General features: G+C 40.9%; 1 protein-coding gene across 1 annotated transcript in view; it reads right to left on the bottom strand.

The window, feature by feature from the left end:
• Nucleotides 1-21,830, bottom strand: part of LOC146868565 (ficolin-2-like) — a 426,529-nt gene that overhangs the window by 243,382 nt on the left and 161,317 nt on the right. The window contains exon 6 of the mRNA XM_085611308.1: nucleotides 249-284. Within this exon, the coding sequence (XP_085467434.1) occupies nucleotides 249-284 (36 nt within the window). The remainder of the gene's footprint in view (nucleotides 1-248; nucleotides 285-21,830) is intronic.

Raw genomic sequence — 21,830 nt, 5'->3', positions numbered from 1 at the left:
TGCTCAATCTTAAACTTGGAGTTGACGCAAATAATTCACACACTCACTAAACTTGGAATTCAATCCTCTTTTCATCAGCCTACCTTGTCTCAAACTTGGTATTAAACAAATAAAAATAAGGTGAGTGCTGCTCAGGTGTCAGCTTTAAAAAGCAACAGCAAGCACAAACAACGCTAGCAGAAAAATAAGAAGAGAAGGAGATATATATTTACTTACAAGGAAAATTATGAAATGTAAAAATAACTCACCTTTCTTACAGAGAATGTTATCCAGTTCCTGTTCTCCTGGGTGTTAAACAAATATGTGCAATATATTAGTGACTGACTTGAAAGTTGTTTACTGAACACTTTATCAGTTTATGACATGAAGTGAAAAAAACCAAGACGAGAACCTACCCTTAATAGCGTTTTACATTTGAAACCCTAAAAGTGTCTCAATCACTGTATAGAGCGGCTTCGAAAACTAATTTATACACAATTTATATAAAAGAGTTAGATAGTACACCATATCTCTATAGAAATCGTTTTCAATATGTCTGCATATTGGAAAATTTATGGAGTTCATAAAAGAAAGAGTAAAACACAGACACAACATTTCATGAACCAAACTGAAAACTCATACTCAGATGTCCACATCAGGAATTGCACATCCTGCCTTCAAAACATTGACTTTAGAGGAGCTCTAGAGTCAGTGGTCCTTTTCTTTGTTACCACCTGCTACATCATACGACCAGGACTTTTCACATGTGTATTCATCCCATATAATTAATGGTCATATTACAAGCAACCTCTTGTACAGCTCCAAAGTGTGAACCGTAATACACTATACATCACACCCCAAATGCAGTGCTCCTGGCTTCAGCCGTGATGTGCTAGATATCATCACAAATGACATTGAAGACTTCACTGGTAGAGGAGAAGTATCATTTTGATCAAACCTCGAGATAAAAGTAGGAGTGCATCATAACTATGAGTAGTCAGCACTCGAGAAAATATTTTGTGTGATTAACCTTACTTAAAGAAGATGGAGTACCGCATATATGAAGTGCTTCACGTAAAACATACAGTTTATAAAATATGTGTTTAAATTGTAACCAATGGAGAAATTTACTGTACTGATTTATTAATATTATAGGGGAAATCTATATACATGATATGATTTATTGAAAAACAAATTAATTGAAATGTGCATACTAATGTTTAGAAGATTCAGGTGTAACACGACATCCCATTCACTTGAAGAGTATTTTATTAATGATTCCTAATAGCTTTTGCATTATTCATGGGTGAAGTGATTTAATTTTCAATGCATTTACATTTGTGCATGCATTTGTAACCCAGTGCACTTGCTAAAGTTGGCTATTATTTTGAGGCTTAAAGCGTGTTTAGTTTACCTTCATGTGTAATTGCAGTTACAAGCCGGGAAATGAATTCTCATGAGAAAGAGAAGAATGACCAAGGAGGAATGAAGTTGCAACTTATTGATGTGGGAGCCTGGAAATGTACTGGGAAAGTAGTCACATGGTATTGTCTACCATGAATGCAATTGATATTACATGCTGTGCTTAGTGAGGGAGAGGAGAGACATCTTGAGACCTTTGCTTCTGCAAGTGTAGGTTTATGCTACCTGACCCAATGCTTGGAGTATTTCCACTGAAGACTCCAGCAGCTGACACCTTTCTTTATTCTTTTTATATCCTAAACTGAATCAAGTGCTTGTTAGAATAGTTCATCTCCTTTGTGTTGGGAAAGACAGGACTAATGCTTTTTTTTTTAAACCGATTGATGGAATTTCATTCACAAATCTTTTTCCTCATCTTTACCCTAACCATGATCGAATAATGGAGATGGAGATCGTGGCAGGTGGCAGTGACGGGGGCAGGAATTCTCCCCTCAGCAGCCTCTGTGGCCAGACTCCGCCAAAGCAGTTCGGAGGCGCACACATAATCACACTTGGGCTACCGTAGTGCGGAAGAAGGCGATCGCGGCAGGTGTCGGTGACCGGAGCAGGACTTCATGCCTCGGCAGCCTCTGCGGCCAGAAGCCACCAATACACCTTGCTTCCAATCGCGAGAGCGGGCGTCAGGCGAAGACTGGGTCAAGATGGCCCGTCTTATCCTACCATAGCCAGGATAAGGCTGAGCTGGGCCACCCACCACGGCTTTCTTTTGTTTTTCACTTTGGGAAAACAAAACCCTACCCCTTCACCAAACAGGGAGTCATTGGGAAAAGGAAGACAAGGACAGACACTGTGGGGAGAGACACCATTTCAACCTTAGAGCCATTTTTGGTGAGAGCTACAAGCGTAATTTCCAAGGAAATAGCCCTTCCTGAAATACGGTTATCTATTGAAAGCTCCAAAGGCGAACCCACCCAGCAGCTGTTAACAGACATCGAGGCAACAGCCATTGTATCATATTCACTTTAAAGGTAAACTAGAAAAACACTTTTTTTCATTACCTGGAGGGGTAGAGAGGATATCAAGTTAGAGTAACTCCTCCTATGATATAATCACTTACTCACTTAAATTACTCTAACGGATCAACCGTAGTTGATATGGGTGCACTTTAGTGGGGAGAGATGTGAAGGATCTAAATAGAGTAAATACCTACGTCTTCACCAACAGGTGAGCAAGGAAAAGTCTTCCTTTTTGTTTATTTACCCTCACACACCCTAGTGGTGTCATGCTTCATCATCGGGTCACCCCGACGCCTAAAAGTCGGGGTGGGCTCAACCACAGTATTGGGAGCTCTTGATAGAAGTTGGTGACCTGGGGGGCTGAATAAATTAAAATACCTCAAACAGATCCCCGGTTTCCCTTTATTCTTGGGTCTGTTTGGGTAACTAAAAAAACAAATGTTGGGTCTTATAAGGAATCTTATGGTCCTAAGACCCTAGTGCCAACATGTTTCAGTCCTGTAATGGCCTTATGGGTCCTGGACTTTCATCAGGGCTAGGTTTTGGCCTCCCTAGGAACCAGGATAAAAGGGGTTTCCCTATCCTGTATGCGATGCAAGGGCAGAGTAGCTGCTCCTTGTGATGATGATTGATAATTTACCAATCATGAATTGTACTCCATCTGTAAAGAAAAGACAGACAACAAAGAAAAACAAAGACAAAAGCAACATACATTTTATAGTAATGTCATTGTTTCTCTTCAAAACTTTGTCCCACATTGCGTGCTCTGGAACTAATTAATAAACCACTTGTGCCAATTTGTGTCTATGACATAGTGGTAATCAATTGCTTCCAAACTTGTGCCACTCACGTGCTTATCATCACATAATGCTGTTACGTGACAGATGATTGGTGGGGTGGCAGTGGTACTCAATAAACTGATCTAGATTTATGTCAGTATGTCTATGCTTATACTAGTAACACACTCCATGCCTCACATTCATTCCACATTCGTACCGTGTTTGTGAGAAGAATAGCGGTAATCGTAATCTTGTTGTATTTATCATTATCCCTCCTGATTCTGTGCATTAAAAAACAATAAACAATAAAAAGGTCACAGTCCCTTACCCAATTCTTGAATGGTTTCTGTGTCTCAGGGGACCGTAAAGCATCTAGGGGTAGCTTTATAGTCAAACCCTAAAATCGTGACCCCAGAAGGTTAAGGGAAATGTAAACAAATATGGTGAGTAGATTTTCTCTAACCTCAAAAGGTCGAATCCCTCGTATTCCCCATATAGAGAAACGACGGATAAAAGTTTTGGCGATCGGATTGGAAGTTGCCAGTCTATAACTTACTTCATCAAAAGTCCTGCCCCGCGTGCACACCTACTTGGCTCCGGTCCCCGGCTTTCGCGTTTGTAAAGCGAAGGGACCGTGTTTTAATACCCGTGAGTTGTCATAGGAACAAATCGGTAGGCCGTCCTGGGCGCGTATCCTCGTACGTAATAACGTTAATTACGTACCCGGAACCATGGGGCTTGTAGTTCCGTATTAGATTTGTTGACACACACGGAGATTTAAGTCTTTTACCACGACCTAAAAGTCTTTAATTGCCATTATGATTTGAAAAAAATGCAATATAAGAGCAATATATGCAGACTGTTGTTATTGACATATTGTTTTGTTGTCGGCGTTTGACGTTGTGAGAATTACGTCATTACGTCTACAAACGTACCGGGAAACAAGGGAGATGTAGTTCCTTGTAACCTCAACACTGCGGACGAGTATAAATCACCTGGACCATTCTCCCTGACACAAGGCATAAAAATAAATAAAATAAATTAAAGGTGAGATAAAATAACGTGTTTTTACAAAGGTGCTATGACACCACAGTTGAAGCCCACATAGTGTGCCTGCTTCTTCGATCGATACTTGAACGCTTATTATTGGGGAGTTTTCACCGCAATGACAGCGAACTTATTGGTAGAATACCAATAGTGATGCATATGATTTATTCGTATTCAGCTCGTAGTGAGGAAAAATAGGGGAGTTTTTATCTTGGTATATTCCGCGTGTTATTATCGAAGGAACTTCCTTTTTGTAGGAGATGATAAACCGGAGTCAAAAATATTCTTTATATATATAAAGGGTGTTATGTATATATATATGTATGCCCTTCAACGAAGGGAGGATAAGCTGGGCATAGCATAACGTGTACAAATGCTATTATTAGGAATTTGGACCAATTTTCATGTGGCCGCCATATAAGAGTCCCCAAGTTGGATAGACAGTTTTAGGGCGCGTATTTAATAAACAAGGAACAGAAAGGTGGCCTAGTTGTAAAAAACCTTTTTCCTTCATTTATTTAGTTGGTTCCAGGGTATACAATCATTAAGGCCCCTTTCATGGGTTTTTAATCGATGGACCCAACGTTGTTCGCGCTCTAGGAGTTTGTGTTGGAGGTTGTTTACATGTTTGATCTTTTCTATGATGGTCCACTTTATCTCTGTGTCTTTATGTTTTTTCTCATTGTAGTGCGCAGTCAATTTTGTTGCTGTTATTGCACGTCTTATTGTGCTCCTGTGTTCACTAATGCGTAATTTTACTTTTCGGCTTGTCATACCAATATACATTAGATCGCACGGGCACTTGATCATATAGATCACTGCTTCAGAATTACAGTTGGTGTGAGTTCTCTGTTCCCATGGAGAGTGTAATCCCAGATTTATTACTTTGGTGTGTTCTGTGAATGGACATGCTACACATGTGCCACATGGGTAGTGTCCCGTAACCTGAGGTGTACTCCAGAGGGTTGATTGACTGGTGATTTTCGGTGTATATGTGTCAGTATGTACCAGTAAATCTCGTAGACTTGTGTTCCTTTTGAATGAGAACATGGGTTTCTCAAACGTTATTGTATTCGATGTCAGGATGGACCATTTTTTGTTAATTATCTTCTTTAGGTCATTAGAAGATGTGTTATATGTTGTAACACATATCAATTGGTCACAGTGTTTCTTTTCATGGGTCTCTAGCAATGCCTCTCTTGGTGTATTGCGGGCTCTCTTATTTGCTTTATCTATGATCTTTCTCGGGTACAATTTTTGTTTAAGTTTGTTAGTGAGGATGGTCGCTTCCTTTTTGTATGTTTCCAGATCAGTACAATTTCTACGGACCCTTAAAAATTGGCCTACCGGTAGATTCTCTCTTAATGAGCGTGGATGTGCGCTATCGAACCTGAGTAGGCTGTTTTTATCCGTAGCTTTGGTAAACAGAGAGTTCTTGAGGGTACCTTCACTAGCTGTGAAGACTACGTCTAGAAAAGATATTCTTTCTTTATTCATAGTCATAGTGAAATGTAGATGGGGATTCAAACTATTGATCCATTTCTTGAATGTTTCCAGACCAGTGGTATCTCCTTCCCAAATCAGAAAGACGTCGTCAATATATCTATACCAACAACATATGTTGGCAGAGAACGGGTTATGTGTCCATATATGTTGGTCTTCAAAGTGTCCCACATATAGACAGGCCAGGCTCGGGGCGAATGTACTGCCCATCGAAGTGCCGTGAGTTTGTAGATATATCTGATTTTCAAACTTAAAAAAGTTTTCAGTGAGTGCTAAATGGATAAGGGTGGTGATCCATTCAATTGGCGCTGCCCATGGCCATTCTTCCTTTCTTAGGATCTCTTCAACTACCCTGATGCTCTCAGTCTGAGGGATGTTTGTATATAGCGCCTCAACGTCAAGGCTGACCAGGATGTTCTTATCTGGATTGTATTGTATTCCCTCCAGTCGGTTGAAAAGGTGCTTGGTGTCCTGTACATAAGACTTGATCTTCGTTACAAGGGGTCGTAGGAACCAATCTGTGTACTTTGATAAAGGTTCGAGAATGGACCCTATCCCAGAGACAATCGGTCTTCCTGGCGGTGGTATTTTCCCTTTGTGTATTTTCGGGATTGTGTAAAAAAGAGGTGTTCTTGGATCCTCCTGATTCAAGAAGTCATGTTCCTTCTTTGTGATCCAATCATTATCTAGTGCATCCGCGATCAACGTGGAGATCGTTGTTTTGATCCGTTGTGTAGGGTCTCGATTAATCTTTTTGTAGTACATAGTATCTGCCAGCAGGTTCATACATGCAGTTCTGTAGGCACTAGTACTTTGGATAACCGTGGCCCCTCCTTTATCCGCCGGTTTTATTATTAGATCAGTTCTGGACTGAAGGGAGGTTAAGGCTTCTCGTTCCTTCTTGCTCAGATTGTTGAATGTGTTTCTCCTGATTTGTAACAATTCTACCTCTTTCGTTACAGCTTCTTCAAAGGCGAGTACCTCTGGGGGCATCATGTTGGTAGGGGGATAAAAGGTTGATTTGCACCGTAGATCCGTGTGTGTTTCGTCCAGATGTGGGTCCTCTTTGTCCCTGAAGAATGTTTTCAAGCGAATCTTCCGGAAGTAGTCTCCCAACTCACATCGTAATCGGAATTTGTCCAAATGTGACGTGGGTACAAACCCTAGTCCTTTTTCCAGCACAGTTTCTTCATCTGTAGTAAGAATGACGTCCGTCAAATTTACCACTAGTCTCTCATACTGCTCGTTCCTGGTTGTTGGTCCCTGGTGTTGCTCCGTGTGTTCATGGTGCTCCGATCTTCTTCCCATTGCACTCTTTTGTTCCCTCTTCTTCCACGTCTGCCTCTCCTGCCGCCCTGTCCTAAAAAACGTTGGTTGTAGTCGGGCTGGTAGTAGGGACCCATAGGGAACTGGGTCGGGCCTTGGAATGGGATTGGTCCAAGTGGGGCGGGCCATGGGTACATCTGCTGGTGTCCATATCTCTGGTTGTAGTTGCCTCTCCGTGGTCTTCTGCCCCTGCCTCGCCTGCTCTTATTTGATCCGTCACTAGACCAGTTATCATAGTCAGAATCCGATGATCCCGTCTGTTCACTATATACAGATCCTGAGTCCGAATTTTCTTGACCTTTATAGTCGTCTCGGATGTAAGGATAGACCTTTTCATGACTGAACTTTTTTAGGTCTTTCTGTAGTTTGTTGATTTTACTTTGCATGAGATAATCTTTATGTTCACTTATCTCCTTATTCACTTCCTCAAGTTTTTTCTTATATAGGGATAGTTTTATCTCTGTCGCAAGTGAATCCTCACTTATTTTAATTTTGATCAAAAGAGCATCTGCTAAACGTTTAGCTGTATTGATGATTAAAATGAGCCAATCGCGCGAGCATCTCCACGCAATTAAAGACCATTCTTTTTTAAATTGGGGGTCTTCGAGAAAGATCCTAGGTGCATTGGTGACAAGTAATCCTGTTGGTGCTGTATTGCCTCTTAGGTACTCTGTCATGATGGCTCCATGTAACAAGATTTTCATTTGGTTACGTTTTAATTCCTTCAGCTCATCCCAGTTCTGAGCTTGGGAGAGGTTCTGACTGATGTTCGTGTCCGGTAATAGTGATGGTCCTGCTAGAATGGCAGATGCTATATCGTCTGAGTAGCCAATACCCAGTTGCTCTGCCATATTTTTACAATTAGATGATTAACTGTATCTTTAGTATATTGTTAAAAGGAGGGAGAGAGTCTTGTTACTCTTAGTTAGGCGCGTGAATTGAGTGTGAGTGCAAATGAGGGTTATTAGAAAAACATACAGTGGCTTATGTTACAGATAATTTCTGTTGATACACCCTGCAGCTGTGCGCTGCGCTAATAATATATTCACTTTAAAGGTAAACTAGAAAAACACTTTTTTTCATTACCTGGAGGGGTAGAGAGGATATCAAGTTAGAGTAACTCCTCCTATGATATAATCACTTACTCACTTAAATTACTCTAACGGATCAACCGTAGTTGATATGGGTGCACTTTAGTGGGGAGAGATGTGAAGGATCTAAATAGAGTAAATACCTACGTCTTCACCAACAGGTGAGCAAGGAAAAGTCTTCCTTTTTGTTTATTTACCCTCACACACCCTAGTGGTGTCATGCTTCATCATCGGGTCACCCCGACGCCTAAAAGTCGGGGTGGGCTCAACCACAGTATTGGGAGCTCTTGATAGAAGTTGGTGACCTGGGGGGCTGAATAAATTAAAATACCTCAAACAGATCCCCGGTTTCCCTTTATTCTTGGGTCTGTTTGGGTAACTAAAAAAACAAATGTTGGGTCTTATAAGGAATCTTATGGTCCTAAGACCCTAGTGCCAACATGTTTCAGTCCTGTAATGGCCTTATGGGTCCTGGACTTTCATCAGGGCTAGGTTTTGGCCTCCCTAGGAACCAGGATAAAAGGGGTTTCCCTATCCTGTATGCGATGCAAGGGCAGAGTAGCTGCTCCTTGTGATGATGATTGATAATTTACCAATCATGAATTGTACTCCATCTGTAAAGAAAAGACAGACAACAAAGAAAATACTTAGCACAAAGCACCACCACGGCTGACCACCGGTTCTGCACCTCAGTCTTAATGTATACAAAAATATATATATGTCCTGTGCACAATTCTTCCAAAAGTCCGCCGCAGAAGGACTTTACTGATTAACAGATATAAAGACTTTAACGAAAGAGGAAGGTGCACCAGTAAGAAGTCCAAAACAATATGAAGAGTCCTTATTGTGTTTCTTTAATCCTTGTATATTTTCTTAAAAACAGACATCAGCCAACGCGTTTCGTTCTACAAAACAAGAACTTCTTCAGGGCTGAAACAAGTAACAAACAAATATACAGACATAACTACATTGATATAAAAATATATATGATCATACATTATGTGTAAACAACAAAGAAGCACATAGGACCATACAAAACGACATAGATATATACACAAATATTCATACAGTACACATATATATATATACAAAAATACATCAAACCTTTGTACTATAAAAACATACAAATACATACGAATGTCATGAATAGTGTAAAATACAATAGCAACCATTAATTCAAAGAATAAAGTTCATTGTGAGTATTCCCAAGTTATTTGGAACAATTATTCATATTTTTCAAGAATATATAAACAACCTAAACTAGAAATGATGTGCAGCCTATCGGAAAAACCCCAACAGAAAAGTTAAAATTGGGGAAGGTATATATAACACAAGTGATCTCACCTCTGCATTAGCGAAGTTGGATTCACGTAAATATCAATCTGTTTCTACACGATCAATAGATCGGTATCGTGATAAGATTCAGTAGGCTTTCAAGGATGTATATAACATTGAGTCATACAGATGTCTTTCAAAAGATCTGAAGGTTCCGTAACCAAGAAAAAAGGAAAAAACGTTCTTCAATAAAAAAACCACAAGAAATAAGAAATAGAAAAAGAACAGTGGATTTGACTAATAGGTACGTGAAAAGAACGGTTATCAATAGTCAACAAAAAGAAAAAAGTACTAAACTTATATAGGTTTGGTCCAAAATTATTATCAGCGATTTCAATTATGTACAGCATGACAATCGTGTATGTGAGACAAGATATCCTATTTATTTAGCCTTGATATGGTCATACAAGAGAAAAATCCCAAAACAACAATAGCTCACCTAAATAAAGTTGGAAATTCACTTGAGAAATGTGATAAGGGACGCCAGTATGTCCATTAAGTCATGACGCCAAGTGGCAATAATCTGAATGTTATTAAAACATTTCAGGGCGCTAAAACAAAATGAGAGGAAAACGATGAACGAAGGAAAAATACACAAAAGTAACCAACAGCAATAAATGAGAAAGCAGAAAAATGATACTCGAATAGAAATGAATAAAAAACTATAGGTATAAGGAAAGAGCATGACCACAGTGCCAGTAGTCAAACATAGAGTTAAATCTTCTTGAGATTAATGAATAATCAAACAACGCGTGCGCGTTAGGTCCAAAATACCGTCACGAATGGAGAATTAATCCAAGTTGTAAAGCATATGCGATGCTGTTCCATTGACATAGTATGAGGACCATAAGGCATGAAGTGTATATATCACCAGAAACAGATATGGCACAGTATTACCGATCTCGATACAAGGCTTAAAATCATATAGTTCCATAATCCATATTAAAAGTTTGACCGTAATGGGAGACATCGAGTAACTGTAACGGAGTATCCAGTTAGAAAAGGACGTGTAATATAAACAAAAATGAGAGCTTACCTCTCCCTGATAAGAAAAGCAGCAAAACGGGTCACGCGATCCAGTAGCACACCTGTGTGTTCACAGGTTACCGCGGGAGTGTTATTTGAATCTAGTGCCGGAAGTAAAGTCGCGCCCACCAAGGTGTAAAACGGAGGGCCTGTAAATGAAAGCGCCATATTGGAGTGGCGTAGAGTTGGCATTAGCAATGTAAACCAAACACTAAAGGCCGGCTTCAAATATATAAGGTGGAAATAAATGGTCAAAAAATGCCAAAAATAATAACTAAAGCATTAGTAATCTGCCAATATATAAACAGAGAAGGAAAAATAATAAAATGAAAACTAATATATAACATAAGTAGAGAAAACTAATTCAAAATCTATCGCGTCCAAATCATAACCGGACCAGAATAGAGGCTCCCACATGTTCGTAATTACAAAGCGGAACGTTTTGTCCAGCTAATAACGGCGAGCCAAATACCAGAAAAAACAGTTACATATATTGTAGAAACGGCCGAGAAACGCCATATTTAAGTGATGGAATCATGATAAATCACAAGTGTGAATATAGATCATATAACCATAATAGTATTATTCGACCGGACGTTTGACAAATATACGCATATGTCATATAAAATCGAGCCGTATCTGAGTGATGTATAAGTAAGGTTGTATAATTTATGCAGAAATACGGGCCAGACAAAGGGTAATATGTTAGAAACTGAAAACGGACTGATATATATATCTTAATTAATTGGAGGAAAAATGTCTCCATCTATATTTTCAAGATAGATGTCTTTAAAGAAAGAAATATATATATATTATTAGTGCCACATCCCAGATATACACTTGGGAGTGAGAAAGTAGAAAATAGCACTGTGGACATACAAACAAAAAACAAGGAAAGGAAAAATAAATCAAAAAATAAATTTAAAATTTTTTTTATATATGCAAGTGACGCATCGATGACCGTATGTCGTCACGAACATGGGACAGAGGCTCAGCTTGAATAAAAGAATAATAATGCTTAGTTTAACCATCATAAGAAGTAATGCATCTCGGTATCGGAATTGTGTCCCAATGTAGCAGCTCGTAGGCGACAAATCCATTTAGATTCACATTGTCTGAGTATCAACTCTCTATTTTGTCCTCTTTTGCCCCCAGGGATATGTTCTATTCCATGGAACCAAAAAGAGGAAGGGCAGTCTGCATGTTTCATCCTGTAATGTTCAGTGATGGGATATCTAGTATCATTATTAATTAGTGCTCTCCTATGTTCTTGTATACGTGTTTTTAAAGGGCGGATGGTACTACCCACGTAAATGATGTTACAGTCACATCCCAGGATATATACAACATGGGTAGTATTACAATTGATAAATTCGTTGATGTAAAACGTTCGTACACAGTTGTATGAGAAGCTTTTGATTTTGTTCTTACCCATGGGGCATACATTACAGCTGCCGCAAACAAAGAATCCTTTAGGTTTGTTTGGAAGCCAAGTACCACTTGTTTGTGGAGAGATAATATAACTGGGGCACAACTCATTTCTCAAATGTTGGGTCTTATAAGGAATCTTATGGTCCTAAGACCCTAGTGCCAACATGTTTCAGTCCTGTAATGGCCTTATGGGTCCTGGACTTTCATCAGGGCTAGGTTTTGGCCTCCCTAGGAACCAGGATAAAAGGGGTTTCCCTATCCTGTATGCGATGCAAGGGCAGAGTAGCTGCTCCTTGTGATGATGATTGATAATTTACCAATCATGAATTGTACTCCATCTGTAAAGAAAAGACAGACAACAAAGAAAAACAAAGACAAAAGCAACATACATTTTATAGTAATGTCATTGTTTCTCTTCAAAACTTTGTCCCACATTGCGTGCTCTGGAACTAATTAATAAACCACTTGTGCCAATTTGTGTCTATGACATAGTGGTAATCAATTGCTTCCAAACTTGTGCCACTCACGTGCTTATCATCACATAATGCTGTTACGTGACAGATGATTGGTGGGGTGGCAGTGGTACTCAATAAACTGATCTTGATTTATGTCAGTATGTCTATGCTTATACTAGTAACACACTCCATGCCTCACATTCATTCCACATTCGTACCGTGTTTGTGAGAAGAATAGCGGTAATCGTAATCTTGTTGTATTTATCATTATCCCTCCTGATTCTGTGCATTAAAAAACAATAAACAATAAAAAGGTCACAGTCCCTTACCCAATTCTTGAATGGTTTCTGTGTCTCAGGGGACCGTAAAGCATCTAGGGGTAGCTTTATAGTCAAACCCTAAAATCGTGACCCCAGAAGGTTAAGGGAAATGTAAACAAATATGGTGAGTAGATTTTCTCTAACCTCAAAAGGTCGAATCCCTCGTATTCCCCATATAGAGAAACGACGGATAAAAGTTTTGGCGATCGGATTGGAAGTTGCCAGTCTATAACTTACTTCATCAAAAGTCCTGCCCCGCGTGCACACCTACTTGGCTCCGGTCCCCGGCTTTCGCGTTTGTAAAGCGAAGGGACCGTGTTTTAATACCCGTGAGTTGTCATAGGAACAAATCGGTAGGCCGTCCTGGGCGCGTATCCTCGTACGTAATAACGTTAATTACGTACCCGGAACCATGGGGCTTGTAGTTCCGTATTAGATTTGTTGACACACACGGAGATTTAAGTCTTTTACCACGACCTAAAAGTCTTTAATTGCCATTATGATTTGAAAAAAATGCAATATAAGAGCAATATATGCAGACTGTTGTTATTGACATATTGTTTTGTTGTCGGCGTTTGACGTTGTGAGAATTACGTCATTACGTCTACAAACGTACCGGGAAACAAGGGAGATGTAGTTCCTTGTAACCTCAACACTGCGGACGAGTATAAATCACCTGGACCATTCTCCCTGACACAAGGCATAAAAATAAATAAAATAAATTAAAGGTGAGATAAAATAACGTGTTTTTACAAAGGTGCTATGACACCACAGTTGAAGCCCACATAGTGTGCCTGCTTCTTCGATCGATACTTGAACGCTTATTATTGGGGAGTTTTCACCGCAATGACAGCGAACTTATTGGTAGAATACCAATAGTGATGCATATGATTTATTCGTATTCAGCTCGTAGTGAGGAAAAATAGGGGAGTTTTTATCTTGGTATATTCCGCGTGTTATTATCGAAGGAACTTCCTTTTTGTAGGAGATGATAAACCGGAGTCAAAAATATTCTTTATATATATAAAGGGTGTTATGTATATATATATGTATGCCCTTCAACGAAGGGAGGATAAGCTGGGCATAGCATAACGTGTACAAATGCTATTATTAGGAATTTGGACCAATTTTCATGTGGCCGCCATATAAGAGTCCCCAAGTTGGATAGACAGTTTTAGGGCGCGTATTTAATAAACAAGGAACAGAAAGGTGGCCTAGTTGTAAAAAACCTTTTTCCTTCATTTATTTAGTTGGTTCCAGGGTATACAATCATTAAGGCCCCTTTCATGGGTTTTTAATCGATGGACCCAACGTTGTTCGCGCTCTAGGAGTTTGTGTTGGAGGTTGTTTACATGTTTGATCTTTTCTATGATGGTCCACTTTATCTCTGTGTCTTTATGTTTTTTCTCATTGTAGTGCGCAGTCAATTTTGTTGCTGTTATTGCACTTCTTATTGTGCTCCTGTGTTCACTAATGCGTAATTTTACTTTTCGGCTTGTCATACCAATATACATTAGATCGCACGGGCACTTGATCATATAGATCACTGCTTCAGAATTACAGTTGGTGTGAGTTCTCTGTTCCCATGGAGAGTGTAATCCCAGATTTATTACTTTGGTGTGTTCTGTGAATGGACATGCTACACATGTGCCACATGGGTAGTGTCCCGTAACCTGAGGTGTACTCCAGAGGGTTGATTGACTGGTGATTTTCGGTGTATATGTGTCAGTATGTACCAGTAAATCTCGTAGACTTGTGTTCCTTTTGAATGAGAACATGGGTTTCTCAAACGTTATTGTATTCGATGTCATGATGGACCATTTTTTGTTAATTATCTTCTTTAGGTCATTAGAAGATGTGTTATATGTTGTAACACATATCAATTGGTCACAGTGTTTCTTTTCATGGGTCTCTAGCAATGCCTCTCTTGGTGTATTGCGGGCTCTCTTATTTGCTTTATCTATGATCTTTCTCGGGTACAATTTTTGTTTAAGTTTGTTAGTGAGGATGGTCGCTTCCTTTTTGTATGTTTCCAGATCAGTACAATTTCTACGGACCCTTAAAAATTGGCCTACCGGTAGATTCTCTCTTAATGAGCGTGGATGTGCGCTATCGAACCTGAGTAGGCTGTTTTTATCCGTAGCTTTGGTAAACAGAGAGTTCTTGAGGGTACCTTCACTAGCTGTGAAGACTACGTCTAGAAAAGATATTCTTTCTTTATTCATAGTCATAGTGAAATGTAGATGGGGATTCAAACTATTGATCCATTTCTTGAATGTTTCCAGACCAGTGGTATCTCCTTCCCAAATCAGAAAGACGTCGTCAATATATCTATACCAACAACATATGTTGGCAGAGAACGGGTTATGTGTCCATATATGTTGGTCTTCAAAGTGTCCCACATATAGACAGGCCAGGCTCGGGGCGAATGTACTGCCCATCGAAGTGCCGTGAGTTTGTAGATATATCTGATTTTCAAACTTAAAAAAGTTTTCAGTGAGTGCTAAATGGATAAGGGTGGTGATCCATTCAATTGGCGCTGCCCATGGCCATTCTTCCTTTCTTAGGATCTCTTCAACTACCCTGATGCTCTCAGTCTGAGGGATGTTTGTATATAGCGCCTCAACGTCAAGGCTGACCAGGATGTTCTTATCTGGATTGTATTGTATTCCCTCCAGTCGGTTGAAAAGGTGCTTGGTGTCCTGTACATAAGACTTGATCTTCGTTACAAGGGGTCGTAGGAACCAATCTGTGTACTTTGATAAAGGTTCGAGAATGGACCCTATCCCAGAGACAATCGGTCTTCCTGGCGGTGGTATTTTCCCTTTGTGTATTTTCGGGATTGTGTAAAAAAGAGGTGTTCTTGGATCCTCCTGATTCAAGAAGTCATGTTCCTTCTTTGTGATCCAATCATTATCTAGTGCATCCGCGGTCAACGTGGAGATCGTTGTTTTGATCCGTTGTGTAGGGTCTCGATTAATCTTTTTGTAATACTTAGTATCTGCCAGCAGGTTCATACATGCAGTTCTGTAGGCACTAGTACTTTGGATAACCGTGGCCCCTCCTTTATCCGCCGGTTTTATTATTAGATCAGTTCTGGACTGAAGGGAGGTTAAGGCTTCTCGTTCCTTCTTGCTCAGATTGTTGAATGTGTTTCTCCTGATTTGTAACAATTCTACCTCTTTCGTTACAGCTTCTTCAAAGGCGAGTACCTCTGGGGGCATCATGTTGGTAGGGGGATAAAAGGTTGATTTGCACCGTAGATCCGTGTGTGTTTCGTCCAGATGTGGGTCCTCTTTGTCCCTGAAGAATGTTTTCAAGCGAATCTTCCGGAAGAAGTCTCCCAACTCACATCGTAATCGGAATTTGTCCAAATGTGACGTGGGTACAAACCCTAGTCCTTTTTCCAGCACAGTTTCTTCATCTGTAGTAAGAATGACGTCCGTCAAATTTACCACTAGTCTCTCATACTGCTCGTTCCTGGTTGTTGGTCCCTGGTGTTGCTCCGTGTGTTCATGGTGCTCCGATCTTCTTCCCATTGCACTCTTTTGTTCCCTCTTCTTCCACGTCTGCCTCTCCTGCCGCCCTGTCCTAAAAAACGTTGGTTGTAGTCGGGCTGGTAGTAGGGACCCATAGGGAACTGGGTCGGGCCTTGGAATGGGATTGGTCCAAATGGGGCGGGCCATGGGTACATCTGCTGGTGTCCATATCTCTGGTTGTAGTTGCCTCTCCGTGGTCTTCTGCCCCTGCCTCGCCTGCTCTTATTTGATCCGTCACTAGACCAGTTATCATAGTCAGAATCCGATGATCCCGTCTGTTCACTATATACAGATCCTGAGTCCGAATTTTCTTGACCTTTATAGTCGTCTCGGATGTAAGGATAGACCTTTTCATGACTGAACTTTTTTAGGTCTTTCTGTAGTTTGTTGATTTTACTTTGCATGAGATAATCTTTATGTTCACTTATCTCCTTATTCACTTCCTCAAGTTTTTTCTTATATAGGGATAGTTTTATCTCTGTCGCAAGTGAATCCTCACTTATTTTAATTTTGATCAAAAGAGCATCTGCTAAACGTTTAGCTGTATTGATGATTAAAATGAGCCAATCGCGCGAGCATCTCCACGCAATTAAAGACCATTCTTTTTTAAATTGGGGGTCTTCGAGAAAGATCCTAGGTGCATTGGTGACAAGTAATCCTGTTGGTGCTGTATTGCCTCTTAGGTACTCTGTCATGATGGCTCCATGTAACAAGATTTTCATTTGGTTACGTTTTAATTCCTTCAGCTCATCCCAGTTCTGAGCTTGGGAGAGGTTCTGACTGATGTTCGTGTCCGGTAATAGTGATGGTCCTGCTAGAATGGCAGATGCTATATCGTCTGAGTAGCCAATACCCAGTTGCTCTGCCATATTTTTACAATTAGATGATTAACTGTATCTTTAGTATATTGTTAAAAGGAGGGAGAGAGTCTTGTTACTCTTAGTTAGGCGCGTGAATTGAGTGTGAGTGCAAATGAGGGTTATTAGAAAAACATACAGTGGCTTATGTTACAGATAATTTCTGTTGATACACCCTGCAGCTGTGCGCTGCGCTAATAATATATTCACTTTAAAGGTAAACTAGAAAAACGCTTTTTTTCATTACCTGGAGGGGTAGAGAGGATATCAAGTTAGAGTAACTCCTCCTATGATATAATCACTTACTCACTTAAATTACTCTAACGGATCAACCGTAGTTGATATGGGTGCACTTTAGTGGGGAGAGATGTGAAGGATCTAAATAGAGTAAATACCTACGTCTTCACCAACAGGTGAGCAAGGAAAAGTCTTCCTTTTTGTTTATTTACCCTCACACACCCTAGTGGTGTCATGCTTCATCATCGGGTCACCCCGACGCCTAAAAGTCGGGGTGGGCTCAACCACAGTATTGGGAGCTCTTGATAGAAGTTGGTGACCTGGGGGGCTGAATAAATTAAAATACCTCAAACAGATCCCCGGTTTCCCTTTATTCTTGGGTCTGTTTGGGTAACTAAAAAAACAAATGTTGGGTCTTATAAGGAATCTTATGGTCCTAAGACCCTAGTGCCAACATGTTTCAGTCCTGTAATGGCCTTATGGGTCCTGGACTTTCATCAGGGCTAGGTTTTGGCCTCCCTAGGAACCAGGATAAAAGGGGTTTCCCTATCCTGTATGCGATGCAAGGGCAGAGTAGCTGCTCCTTGTGATGATGATTGATAATTTACCAATCATGAATTGTACTCCATCTGTAAAGAAAAGACAGACAACAAAGAAAAACAAAGACAAAAGCAACATACATTTTATAGTAATGTCATTGTTTCTCTTCAAAACTTTGTCCCACATTGCGTGCTCTGGAACTAATTAATAAACCACTTGTGCCAATTTGTGTCTATGACATAGTGGTAATCAATTGCTTCCAAACTTGTGCCACTCACGTGCTTATCATCACATAATGCTGTTACGTGACAGATGATTGGTGGGGTGGCAGTGGTACTCAATAAACTGATCTTGATTTATGTCAGTATGTCTATGCTTATACTAGTAACACACTCCATGCCTCACATTCATTCCACATTCGTACCGTGTTTGTGAGAAGAATAGCGGTAATCGTAATCTTGTTGTATTTATCATTATCCCTCCTGATTCTGTGCATTAAAAAACAATAAACAATAAAAAGGTCACAGTCCCTTACCCAATTCTTGAATGGTTTCTGTGTCTCAGGGGACCGTAAAGCATCTAGGGGTAGCTTTATAGTCAAACCCTAAAATCGTGACCCCAGAAGGTTAAGGGAAATGTAAACAAACATGTTTCAGGCCATTACAGGACTGAAACATGTTGGCACTAGGGTCTTAGGACCATAAGATTCCTTATAAGACCCAACATTTGTTTTTTTAGTTACCCAAACAGACCCAAGAATAAAGGGAAACCGGGGATCTGTTTGAGGTATTTTAATTTATTCAGCCCCCCAGGTCACCAACTTCTATCAAGAGCTCCCAATACTGTGGTTGAGCCCACCCCGACTTTTAGGCGTCGGGGTGACCCGATGATGAAGCATGACACCACTAGGGTGTGTGAGGGTAAATAAACAAAAAGGAAGACTTTTCCTTGCTCACCTGTTGGTGAAGACGTAGGTATTTACTCTATTTAGAACCTTCACATCTCTCCCCACTAAAGTGCACCCATATCAACTACGGTTGATCCGTTAGAGTAATTTAAGTGAGTAAGTGAAAACAGCCATTGTATCACCTGGAACACAGATGCCTCATGCCCCTCATCATCCTGATGTTGATGTGAACTCCCCTGTGACTGGTAACAAGTCGTTTGAAGGGCCTCCGGTCAAAAGAAAGATGAGCGGGGGAAGGAGGGGTCTGCGGGTATGGAAAAACGGAGATGTACCACCGGACGTTGGTGTGGACTGCCACCCAGCCCAGGCCTTTGATAATTTACTCCACAAGAGGATTGAGGCTTTAATAGGCCAACTTATACACCCCAAGAACAGCTCCACTAGTGCTGTGAACGAAGGCTCTGCTGACCTGGGCCAGGGTGGTCCCAGGAGCAGGGGGGCTTCCAAAGTTTTGATAGTTACAACATGAGGGACGCCTTGGTGGGTCCAAGGCAGATTGTGCAAGAGGGGGTCAAGGACACAAGGGGTCCCTCAGGGGTTCTGAACCAGATTGACCCACCAACCAGCCCTCTATCAGCCATACATACTAACAGGCAGGAAGATACCCCTCAAGTATTTGAGCAGCCAAGGGGCAACGCACCCAAGTCAGTCTCCACATACAGGGCTTTATCAGCTTCTACAGCATATTTGGATGACACAACAGTATTACATTTGCCACCTGAATCAGCCCCCCTGGTCAGCATCCTTATGGGGGTACCACCTATTAAGCAGCGTGCAAGGAAACCACGCTGGATCTCATGCACAAAGCGAAGCATTGGTGTGATGATGCTTTAATAAATGGACATCTTTTTGGTCCCCACATTTTAATACCTAGAAGAGTGGGGTGGGTGGAATTGAATATGGAGAAGAACACTGTGGGGGACTGTATTTTGGTCAACTTTAGGCACCTGAGATATTCTAATGCATTCTCACAGGGCAGCTTCCTAATGGAGGACATGGAAAAAATTATCAGGATAGTTCCTTTACAGTATTTTAATCCTCCCAATTTATCAAGGCCAGTTTGCCTAGGTTGGACCCATATCAAGGAATCCGAAGGCCCAGAGGGTAGTGCCAGAATTCGATTTACCACTATACAACAGGTTTGCAACATTGGGTAGGTTGAACAAAAACAATTGGCTGTTGTCCTCCCCATCGGATCCTGTCGGCCCTAGGCATAAGGTTTCCCAGGCAGGGACGGTAGATATACTCGACAGTCTATGTTTACAAATCCCCACATTTAAGATCATGGCTTGAAATATTGCTGGGTTAAAGTCTAAAATGGATGATCTCAGATGGCTAGATTGTTTTGGGGGTTATAATATTATAGCTATGCAGGAAACCTGGGTCCTGGAAAACACTTTCCTCAGAGATGGCTTCTCAATATTTTTTTAAAGCCGTACTTCCCTCACCTGCTGGGTGTGCCAAGGGCGGCCATTTAATTTTACTTTCCCTTAAGATCCCCTCTACTACCTCTGTGGTGGAGCACACCTCACCAAATATTTTAGCAGTTGAAATGAGATTTACCAATAAACCTCCCCCGGTGGTTGCTGGTGAATTTTTATAATTCCTTCTGTAGGCAAACAGAAACAGAACATATCCGCACTCTTAAGTATGTTTTGCAAGCTTATAAGGAGGGACAGGACTCCTATTGTCAGGTTATGTTGCTGGCCAATTTTAACATACACATGTGTCAGCAGGGGTGTGTCCTTTTGAAAATCACATCTGATGCCATCCCTGCCTCAACGTATTTTGAGCACTCCAAACAAGGTAACATCGTAGAGGACCTATTGGCGGCCAATATTTTGCTCTGCCTGGAACAGACTACGGTGGGTGAAGCCGTACCTTCATTCACTGGATGGGGCGGGTCCTCCACAATTGATTTTATCATGCTTTCCGCTCCCTTGATTTCAGCCATAACATCCTTAAATATATCTTGGAACAACTTTAGTGACCACAACCCGATAACGTTGGTCTTAACCTGGGATTTCAATCAGGAGCCCTGGGAGAAAAAAGGTCCTCTAAATAACTCTCTTGGTGTCAAGGACCAAGCACGGAGGCTGAAATGAGATAGGATATTTCCAGGTGCTTTCCTAGACAATCTCTACACAATGAATGCGGGAGACTTAGAACTCTGTCTAGAAAGTGGCTCGAAAGGACGCCTTTGACAGTCTCTGCCAGCAGATTGCGGCTAACCTTTCTGCCCATGGTAATGGGGCCATAAAGGAAATTAACTGGTTTGAAAAGAGATCCTCTAGAACCCATAGAAATCTAAGGGAAGTCCTGAAGCAGAAGCACAGGGATGAAGCAAGGATTAGGGATTGCAGGAATGCCTACAAATCAGTAACTCCGCATAGAAAAGAAGAAATCAAGGAGCAGGCGTGGGAGGACCTATTGCAGACGTGTGCTCTCGAACAGTGCCAAATTTTGGGAGATTGTGAATAGACCATTTTTTGCAGAGTTAGCGAATTCCAGGGTAGCCTGTACCATAGCCCCCGACAAATGGGTTTCCCACTTTAAGGGGATGTAGAGCGGGCAGTTCACAGGAGATATCAATAGATTGTGTGTACCGGACAAGGAAATTCCAAAGTGGATTTTTAACGTAGATAAAGTACGAAAGGTCATCATTGCCACAGCAAGGGGGAAAAGCGCCTGGTCCAGATGGGGTCCCCCCAAAACTTTATAAGGCAGACACCATAACCTGGGCCAAGGTTCTGACTTGCGTTTTTAACACGGTTTGTAACTACGGTCTTCCATTCACTTGGTCCAAAGCTATTATACTAACAATTTTTTTAAAAGGGGCAAGGGATAAGCCCTTTTGTTATCACCCCATCTCACTTCTAGATTCTGCTGTGAAATTTATGGGAAAGGTAGTGGGGTGTTTAACATTGTGGCTGGTAAAAGACAACGTAATATCAGAGTTG

The sequence above is a fragment of the Triturus cristatus genome, chromosome 1_2 (genome assembly GCF_964204655.1).
Source record: "Triturus cristatus chromosome 1_2, aTriCri1.1, whole genome shotgun sequence".
Taxonomy (NCBI): domain Eukaryota; kingdom Metazoa; phylum Chordata; class Amphibia; order Caudata; family Salamandridae; genus Triturus; species Triturus cristatus.
The sequence above is the reverse complement of the archived record's forward strand: the minus strand, read 5'-3'. Positions and strand labels throughout refer to the sequence as shown.